We start from the raw sequence: 9,996 nt of genomic DNA on the forward strand, positions 1-9,996 counted from the left end.
TGACTTTTGCCTTTATCTGTTCTTTCTTTCTCTCTCTCATTTTTTTTATATGTTAAATTCGTACCACCATTGTGCACGTTTTCTTGATGATTAGGGGCGTAATATTCCCAATGCAAAAAGATTATTAAACTTTTTTTATGTTTCTGTTATGATTAGTAAGCTAAGTTCTAATCTTTATATTTAACTGCTTGAAAATAACACAGCCTAGCCAGTTTTCGGATTGATAATCGAAAAATAACCGGCGTTTGCAAAGTCATTGAAAAATAATTACTATTTTAGCTTAAACACGGAAAGTTCCAGCATAATATGCTGGATTATGGAGCTCGTGCGTTTAAACTTCCAACATATTATGTTGGAACTCCAACACATTATGAAATTTCAGCACATTATGCTGGAATGTCATATGTAAAAAATCCAACATATTATGCTGAAATTTTTCCGGATATTTAAGGATATTTTTATTCAGATTTTATCTTTATATGAAAAAGTAACTAAATTTCGATTACTTTTGAAATTATGATTATTTTTCAATTACCAATTATAAAACAGGCTATTTCTGATTTTCCCCCTCACCTATTCATTGTGTCCTTTATGAATTGTGGCTGAGCTTTTGCCCTATAATCAGGTTCTGATAAATCATATAGAAGGAGAAGAAAGGGGATTTCTGGTGGCTTCACATCTGCGTCTAGCAAATCTTGAATGGGTCAAGCAAGAAACCAGTTCTTTTCCTAATAATATCTTTTTTCACGTAGTTAATTGGAGAACATGAAAGCCAAAACACATCGGCAAATTAATTTCCCTGTGCTATCATATTTTAAGCATATTGATAAACTTTATGACATCTTCACTAATATATGTGAGCAAATAATAATAGGCATTATCACCCAAGAGCATGACCTAGTAATTAATAAATTGGGTTTAAGATCATAAAATCTCATGTTCAAATTCTAGAAGAGACATCAACAATAGGTAATTGTTTTGTATTTGTCCAAGTTTTGGTGGACAACGTATCCCGGTACTTATGCTAGTAAAAAGTAATATGTATTTTGTGGAATTAATTAATGTACGCAAAAACTAATTCGGACAGCATGCGTATAAAAAAATTAGTCACTATGTCGATGCTTCAAAATTCAAATTATGACTTCTCAACCACTATATTACACCTTCTGAAGTCGGGTGCCTACTAACTAGAGAATACAGGTGCAAGTGAAAACAATTGCAGTACTGTCTTTTCTGCTAGCTAAGTTGAAGTGTTGGACAAGTTATTAAAAATTCTGTGGAAAATTAGGGAGAAAGGAAATCTAAGTAGGCGTTTGGACATAAAAGTTGTAATTTTTGAAAAAAGATAGTATTTAGAGTTAAACTGAAAAATAATATTTAAAATCTAGAATTATGTTTGGACTTGCATTTCACTTGAAAAAATGTTGTAGTTTTGTGAGTGGGGAAAAAAAAATTTCTAAAATTTTTAAAAAATGGTCAAAACCACTTTTTTGTTTTTGAAACTCATTTTCGAAAATTTTCCAAAAACTTGCAAAATTTCATGGACAAACACTTCTTTGAAGAAAAAAATTTAAAAAAAAGGAAAATAAATTATGGACAAATGGGGCCGAAGTCTAATAGGAAATGGAAAACTGTCCCTTTCTCACGGATTTGCCATGACCATTTTATGCAATTAACAATTCGTAATTGTCCGGTATAAGCATTTTCCTTCCGTATTGCTGCATGCAACTAATGACATTGAAATTTAAATATTCCTAAATAAAGATGCTGTTAGCTGATGCAGCAAATGTAGTACATTACTTACAATTACATCAGGTCACCCATTAAAAAGGAATTAGAGCCTTTTGGATTCCGTTTGGCATTTTCTAATTTTTATACGCTATCAGTTTGGAATTAGAGCTTTTTGGTACTGTCCTTTCTTGTCTATATTTTTATTAATGTGGTGCTTATGCTTTTCTGAGCCGAGAGTCTATTGGAAACAACATCTCTATCCTCACAAGATAAGGTCTGCGTACACATTACTTTCTCAGACTCCACAGTGTGGGGTATTACTAGGTATGTTGTTGTTGTATCAGTTTGGATTTTGGAAAGTCAATTTTGGCAAGTTAGTCTAGCTTTTTGAAGAACTAATTAACATAGATAATCAAACTCCAAGAGAGCTAACGGGCACAAGGATCTTGATGCTATCCTAGTGTGAAGAATCTTAGAGGTGACTCTAATGACCAAATGTTTTATCACGGGTCTAAACAACAAGAATATACTCAATTATGAGAGGAATTAATCATCCAACAAATAGGCTAGCTCAAAAGTTTTCAAAAGGAAGGCAAGAAGTAAGTTGAAAAGAGTAACGGATAGAATCTTATTTATTTATTTTTCCAGCGATAATATCTGGGCCAACTTACACGCACCTTGATTATTCTATCGGACCACCCACGCTCCACCCACATAGCTACCACGTAACTCTGCCTATCAAGACTTACACAGATAGGAAGATATCACCCCACATATTTTGTCACTGATGAAATTCGAACCCTAATCTCCAAGATTTCATCCCATTTCATTAATCACTAAGCTACACGCTTGGGTGCTAATAGGCTGATTTTCACTTGAACTGCAAGAATAATTGACTAAACCAATTTGATTCCACCTTGTTCAAAAATTACATCGATAGTTAAATCATGATATTATAAATAATTGAGGAACTTATGGTTTGGTTAAGCATGGGTTTCTTATTTCAAAGGATTAAATAGAGACAAAGACATGCCTACATATTTTTTTTTTTAAAAAGAAGCAATTTGAACTCGCAAAATGGCAAAGCTAAGAACGCCTTTTGATAGACTGCTAGAAGCTGAAATAAAAGTTCGACTACAAAATGTTCATTGTTAAGAATAGGACACAAAATATCAGCTTGTTCTCACGCGTCAAACGAGCCAATAGGACTAAATAGTTAATTGTTTTAAGTATATTTTGAGAAAGATTCTTTAGAAGCCAAGAACCACAATGAATAAGAGCTGGAGTGTTCGACAAATTATGTCAATGGACACAAATAGGATTGGCCGACATAGTAAAAGGGGACCACAGTAAGATTCGCCAGAGTTCTCTCATTTGTTTGTCTATATTCCCCACACAGCTGCTCATTCAGTACATTTTTTTGTATGCTTATTCTATTATTCCTTGTAGTAATTGACATTTCACCGTTGACCTCCACTTTTTGAGAAGGAAAACGAACAAAAAGCAAGAAACTTAAGTATATCCATAGATACTATAGTATTCTATAAGGAGTCAGGAACAAGAATTTCAAGCAAAGACAAAAAGGGTTTTGAGAACTGAAAGAGTAAACTTATCGTTTGAAATGCTGCAGAATCAAATGGAAAGGCTACTAACAATTTTAGTATACGGAAAGAGGCCCTTATTAGGAAGCGCCAACCCTCCAAAATGGATAACATTCCTACCTAATATCATATACGGTTTTAGAAATTAAACTTGATGGATTCAACCTATTCTCTGAAGAGTTCGTACTTCTGAAATTATGAGTTTATAATTTAATATTTGTTTGAATTTATGTTCCGTTCCAAAATACTTTCTTCGGTTGAACCCTTAGAATATAGGTTGCATTCGCATAACATGGTGTGAGGTGTTACGTTTTAATGTAAATGAAAACTAACAAGGTCTTGCAGTGATGCTGTTTAGAGGGTGCTATCAGCGAATACTAAATACCTAATGAGACGTTTGTTTACATAGTAAGTGAAACTAAGGATAGCAAAATACCAGAACTACACTATTTTTCTACTTGCAATCTCAAAAAACAATGTATTACTATAGGCCCTGATACATACCTTAGTCTGTTGAATGCTTCCAGAAAGGGTGATTTACACATAGTAGATCACTGTCACACTAGTGTAAGAAACACCCAGAAATGAAAGATGTTTTCTTGGCGGAATTCCATTCTGTTGGAAGAAAAAGGAAATCTAGTTGGTTTTGAAATCAATTTATTTACATGGCTGAATCTAAAACACAACATAACAGGGCCAAAAGATGGATGATCACGGAAAAAGAACATACCTTTAATGGAATAGGAGGCAACACTATGATTATTTAATATGAGTATAGGACCCGTCAAAACTATATGTGAATCTTCAGCTCAATGTCCATTCATCAGAATGATCAGGAGAAATTTCTTCAACAGATGTAACCCAGCTTGAATTTTCAAGTAATAGAGATCCACCACTTGCTTTGTCACAAGATACTTCAGAGTTGCGAGAGTACCAGATATGAGAGTTGAATGACTGTTCAAATGATTGAGGAGCAGTTTCTCTTGGGTTTAAACCATACAAGTTGTATTTGATCTCCTCATTTGTTAGACCAACTGTATCTTTTCTGTGAGGTAGTCTTAAAGTATGATAAGCAGATAAACCCCTCTGCAACGGGGAACTGGTTGCTGACAGGAAATTCCAGCTGAATGTATCCAAGGCAATTGGCAAGAGTTCATCAGAATCACAATGATTCTTCTCAAGATGACCAAGATAAGGGACAATAACATTGCCACTTTCAAATGCATTCTCAGGATTACAATCTTCCAGAGAAGTGAGATCCTCTGAGTAACATAACAAGGGTTGGTCACAGTGGTCCAATCTTGCAACTCCACATTCCTCATGTTCAAGAATTGTTCCAAAATCAGGATTATGATCTTCCAGAGAATTAAAATCTTCTGAGTTGCATAACAAGGGTAGGTCAAACTGGTCCAATCTTGCAACTGCACACTCCTCGTGTTCAAGAATCGTTCCAAAATCCCTGGAGCAAAATTTGGTAGGAAAGAGTTTCTGCTGAAAACTGTTTGAATGAAAATATGGCAGTGCATCAAAGTATGCAGAGTTTGTATATAAAGATGACAGTGCCAGCGCATCAAGCTTCTTTTCTGTACTCCGCTGGTAATCAACATGCGGTAAGGTGGATATTGGTGAACACAGTTTATTCCCTCCGCTAGTAGTTATGGCTAATGCGGGATCATTTTTCTCCTCATTGAAATCCCAATCTAAGAATAAGTTTTGTGCTTCTCTGCTTACAGGTATATTTGCACTATGAAGTCTATCCAGTAGGAGATGATTTGCAAACCCATGCTGGTCAAAGGATAATGAAGGCAATGAATCACTCTGATCCCACAAACTTATACTTTTGTTGTTTGAAATTTGACTATTATCTACATCTTCACAGAGCAAACCAGTTTCTGCGTCATAGTCGATGAGATGAAAGGCAGAATTGAAGTTATCCCATTCTAGGGGAACTCTCTCCTTTGGCCTACAAAAGAAATTAGTGAGGCAGCCATCAGTCTGGCTCATCCTATATTCTGGTACTGTAACATCTTCTTTGTGTTTTGAATGAGGTCGCGCATGATCTGGCTTAGCATGTACAAGTGAGGTAGTACTTGAATTTTCCCCTTTCCTGACCTTTGAATCCCAGAAACCCTGAATTTCCAAGTAACATAAAGTCAGAAAAAAGAAAAGAAATTTGACTTATACAGTTGCTGAGAAAGCTAAGAGATCATACTTCACCCTCCTTCCTTCCAGGGAACAGCCGGCTGAGAAGTGCAGAAACCAAATCAAACCTGGAACCATAAGTCAATTTGAGATAGAACTTATCAAGATATCAAAGCAACTGAAAATATTAATCTTGATGACCTTTCAGAATTGAGTTTTTTGACATCAAGAAACAGTGCATTTGCCTGCTGACGTAGTTTCTGTCTCTTTGCAGCAAAAAATCCATTACCAGAGTACTGGCTCCCTAAGAGTGATAAGGAAGATGTAAATGTTCTGAACAAATGTTTACGTCTAAGTCTAATCACACGCCCTGTAAACTGCTAGAGCAAGTTCCATAATCAGTTGGCTGAGGTTAATGTAATCAGTTAACTAAGACAACAACAGAACACAGACGAAACAAGATATAGATAAGATTTCCCCACTTCAAAAAACCAATGGAGCACATATTCAAACAGACAAGGTTTTCATTCTTGTTTCATCATGACTAGAAAAGGCCTCCTGGAGTCTTGCTAGTGTGGAAAAAACTATGGCCATTAGACTGCTAATATAAGGAAACACTTGGTAGATTGAACTTAATCTAGCTCAAACGACTTAAGGATTATGCTGGAACTTTTATTAGACATTAGCGCCAGGAGGTTTCTCCAAGCATAGAGCACCAACCCCTTCCTGAACTCTTAGCAAGAAAATGAAAATGAATTGAGGAGAAAGCCTGTAATGCTGATTCAACAGTGTACAAATTGCGGTGCTTCTGCATCAACTATTGTACTGAATGTATGACATTGTTATTTACCTCTGTTTAAACACTAAAATAACTTCATAGTAAGGAGAATTCAGATTGAAAAACAGCAAGCTTGTTTCTTAGTGTGAAGGGTCCAGTAATAACATTTCCTAGAGCCTTTTTTTTTCTTCTTCTTTTCCTTGGATAAAGATAATGCTCACTAATAAGGCAGTCATTCTAGCTCTTCCCATATCCATCTCACAAGTCGATATTTATCCATCGAAAGAGAGAGGGTGAGGGATGATAGCGTAACTATGCAAAGAGAATCCTAAGTGAAGAATCAATGTTTCAGAGAGAATTGAATGGCTGATGGAAGATAAACTGAATTATTTGATGGACCTGCAAGGGGTGACAGCCGCAAATTTGAATCTACAGGAGTCACTGCAGTTGGGAGTGAAAAGGACTTAAGTTTTGCCTCCTTGGATATACCTGCATTTTGTCATACCACGTAGGTCGTTGAAATTAACAATTGACCGAACAGAGTCAAGATGCTTATATTACTTGTACACATTATACTCTGCTTCCTACCTATGACACCATCAACAGGTGAAAAGGACTGGCGTTCATTAGTCTGATATTCCTTTTCTACTTGAATTGGGATTTTAAGGTCCTTATTTGGACACTTCAGCACGTTGTGTGTGCTCGTTGTGTCTGCATATTAGGCATGATTAGTTAAATCCTTCAAATAAAAGGTGGTTTCTGAATAAAATAAAGCAAGCTGGATTTTCTTAAAGCTTTTGAGGAACCAGAAAGTTTAGTAGCTAGAATCAAAGTGCAACCCACCTGAGGTACTATTCTTTGATAGTTTACTCCTTCTGTGGAGAAGATCCGAATTACTATGGCCAACATCCTTTTTCAACTTCTTGAAGAAAGCATATTCTGAAGTTTTGGGCATATCAGCTGCACTAACAATACTATCACTTTTTAAAGAATTTAGAGGTATATATTTTATACAGTTAACATCTTCTGAAATCATATAATGATTGGGACATAAGTAATAAAAAAGGTAATTCAAAATAAAGAAAAACCTTACATCTAGGGTTGCGAGCTGTCTGATATTTTTTGGAAAATGCAACTCTTCCAACATTAGGAAGAGGATCTGCTTCCGTATCTGGGGATGTGACATTTTTTGCCTTGATTGCATCTAACAGTGAAAAATTACTACAAACTTTATGTATAGCAGGGGGACAAAGGGAGAACACAGGTCTAATATCAAGCACAAAATCGTTAACGCAAGAATAAATGAGATAGAGGAAAGATGGCCAACGAATCAAATCAAAATACAAAAAATGAATGAAGACATACAATATCTTAGATAAAGATATTGAATTAATGATACATCCATGGTGAGTCCAACTCTCTCCACTTAGTCCAAAAGCAAAACGCATATGAAGCAGGTCATCAGTAGTAGTGTTTGCTGACTGCTGATACTTGCCAGCATCTGAAATGATTCGGGTTCATACCATCTTTATTGCTAGTAAAATGCCACTGACATGAAAGACATCAACATAAAAATGGCAAACAAGAGACTTCAATAATAAGGGGGAGCGCTTAAATATAACACCTGACACTTCCTTTGCTTGCATTAAGACTTCGATTATTTAAGGTTAAAGCAGAGAAATTTTATTGTAATCACCTCCAAATCCATTCTATTCAATGATCATCTGGTTTGGCAGCGGAAATAAGCTATTTTGTTAGGAAGCTTTTAAATGAAATGAGCATCAAGACACATTTGTATTGCTATATTAAGTAAGATACCGAAGCTTAAATAGAGCGACATGGACCCTAACTCGCTTGGAACTGAATCCTAGTTGTTGTTGCTGTACGAAATAGGATACCAAAACAAACAAATGACGGAAAAATAAAATGAAATCCAACAAATGGCTGAAGCTATACATATGACATACAGATACCAATATGCCATTGTTGAACAACCACTATGACCCATTAATCCAAAACAAAAACACACGATCTTGAAGAAGGTGACAATGGGTGCTGATATGCGCCAAGGATCTCAAACCATTCATTCATAGCATCTTGATGGGTTTCCCTTAACATGTGGCTGATGGTAAGAAGCCTATCAAAGGAAAAAGGTAGAATCTATGACCTCCTTCAATCATGGTGGGACTATGATGGTTTGAGGTAGCCTTGAGTTAGAACAACAAATATGTCTCAATCCCAAACAAGTTGAGGTCGGCTGTATGAATCCTCACTGACCACATTACTCCATTTAAACTCATATCATGCTAATATTTGGCAAATACAAATAAAAAGTATTAGAATTTCTTTATATTTTCTAAACATATAAATCTTTAAAAGAATAAACCAATCTTAGAAAGCAAGGACCTAGCGTAAAAGTACTAACTTCTAATTCCGAGAAGTTACGAAATCCACAAAAACCCACCTCTCGTTAGTCAACTTCATTTCCTGGTGGCTACTCTTAGGGACCTTTTTCACATAATGCTCTGGCCCAAAAGAACTTAATTTGTTATCATTGTTACAATTCATGCACAAAGATAGATTCAGGATTTCAGGCCAGTGAATGCAGAATACTAGAGGATTACTTCCCTTTTTCTGTTAATATATAGGTTCGGAATTACTATAAATATATTAAACAAAAATTCTAAATAATATTTCTAGGTTTCGAATCAAGGCGACAGGTGCAGCTCCAGCCACTGCCTTCTATATACATCCACCGATGTTCCTGATGATACACAGACCATTTTACAATGAATCACACCAATATTTGATAATGTGGAGCAGCAAATGTAATCCAGTAGCTGAAATAAAATATCGAGCAACCAATAATAATATAAATTTCGACTAGACTCAGAAAAAAACTGCAAATTCAAGTGACAATCAGTACCGGATCTTGCATCGTCGAGGCCCTGAGGTTGAGTGACGACTCCAGCTGAAGAGCTTAGGGTTTTTGGTGGATGTTTAATAGCGGATTTGAATCTTCGCCTCATTACGTTTTGGTGATTTTCCTGAAAGTTGAATTTTGGAAAACCTAAGTGCAGTGATCAATGAAGCTTTTCAAATTTGAACCCTCGATTTATAAGACGAAGAGAATGAATTTAGGCGCGAAGGCGGTTCAACTTGTGCGGTTGGGCTTGCTGGAATTGCGCAGATAGCCACTTCGAGGATCCCTGTTTAAGGTTGAATTACACAAATAACCCGCAATACTTGTTAAACTTGAACTTCTATCTATAAAGTAATTGAGGATCAAAAGTTAAAAATATTTGCCTGTATAAGACTATAAGGCATAGTTGAAGTTCATAAATTTTTGTAAATCTAGCCATTTCAAAATCTAAGCCCTCGAAACTTTTTAACCATGAGTCTGAAGTTTGGTTTGAAGTCTAAAACCTTTTCGTCTTCAAGATTTACTTTTTGTCTTTTTTTTTTTTTGTCTGTTTCAATTTTTGCCTAAAGTTTTTTGTGTGAAGTTTCACTCAAATATCTGTAATTTTTGTTTGATATTTCACTCAAATATCTGAAGTTGGCTGCAACTCCTTCTTCATTCTTCAGCTTCAGATTTTGATCTTACCCTCCTCAAATTAGCCTCGACGCCTTTCAAAATAAAATCTTATCTGCATTCGGTGCGTACACCAAACCACACCAAACAATGAATAGACGATAGGGATTTTTACACAAATAGTCGGCCGTATTTACTATTTACTTTTC

At 35.6% G+C, this 9,996-nt stretch overlaps 1 protein-coding gene across 5 annotated transcripts; it reads right to left on the reverse strand.

The window, feature by feature from the left end:
* Positions 1 to 3,699: 3,699 nt before the first annotated feature.
* LOC104086524 (uncharacterized) lies at positions 3,700 to 9,770 on the reverse strand. 5 transcript variants are annotated; one of them, XM_070177997.1, is made up of 9 exons: positions 9,179 to 9,770; positions 7,346 to 9,016; positions 7,096 to 7,212; positions 6,841 to 6,963; positions 6,652 to 6,741; positions 5,676 to 5,778; positions 5,545 to 5,602; positions 4,063 to 5,462; positions 3,700 to 3,947 (listed from the first exon to the last, which is right to left on the reverse strand). In XM_070177997.1, the coding sequence occupies exons 2-8, from the start codon at positions 7,698 to 7,700 to the stop codon at positions 4,137 to 4,139; spliced, it is 2,172 nt and encodes a 723-aa protein (XP_070034098.1). In that variant the 5' UTR covers positions 7,701 to 9,016; positions 9,179 to 9,770; the 3' UTR covers positions 3,700 to 3,947; positions 4,063 to 4,136. The 5 variants fall into 5 exon arrangements, with proteins under 5 accessions (XP_070034098.1, XP_070034097.1, XP_070034100.1 ...); XM_070177996.1 differs by having other exon boundaries at positions 7,346 to 9,092; XM_070177999.1 differs by having other exon boundaries at positions 7,346 to 7,456; positions 9,179 to 9,766.
* Positions 9,771 to 9,996: the final 226 nt, after the last annotated feature.

The sequence above is a fragment of the Nicotiana tomentosiformis genome, chromosome 6 (genome assembly GCF_000390325.3).
Source record: "Nicotiana tomentosiformis chromosome 6, ASM39032v3, whole genome shotgun sequence".
NCBI classification, from domain to species: domain Eukaryota; kingdom Viridiplantae; phylum Streptophyta; class Magnoliopsida; order Solanales; family Solanaceae; genus Nicotiana; species Nicotiana tomentosiformis.

Coding starts and splice junctions, on each gene's coding strand:
- LOC104086524 (XM_070177997.1), bottom strand. CDS start 7,700: ATGCGTTTTGCTTTTGGACTAAGTGGAGAGAGTTGGACTCACCATGGA. Junction 6,742..6,840: donor ACCTGTTGATGGTGTCATAG/GTAGGAAGCAGA, acceptor GACAAAATGCAG/GTATATCCAAGGAGGCAAAA. Junction 5,779..6,651: donor GCGGCTGTCACCCCTTGCAG/GTCCATCAAATA, acceptor TATCACTCTTAG/GGAGCCAGTACTCTGGTAAT.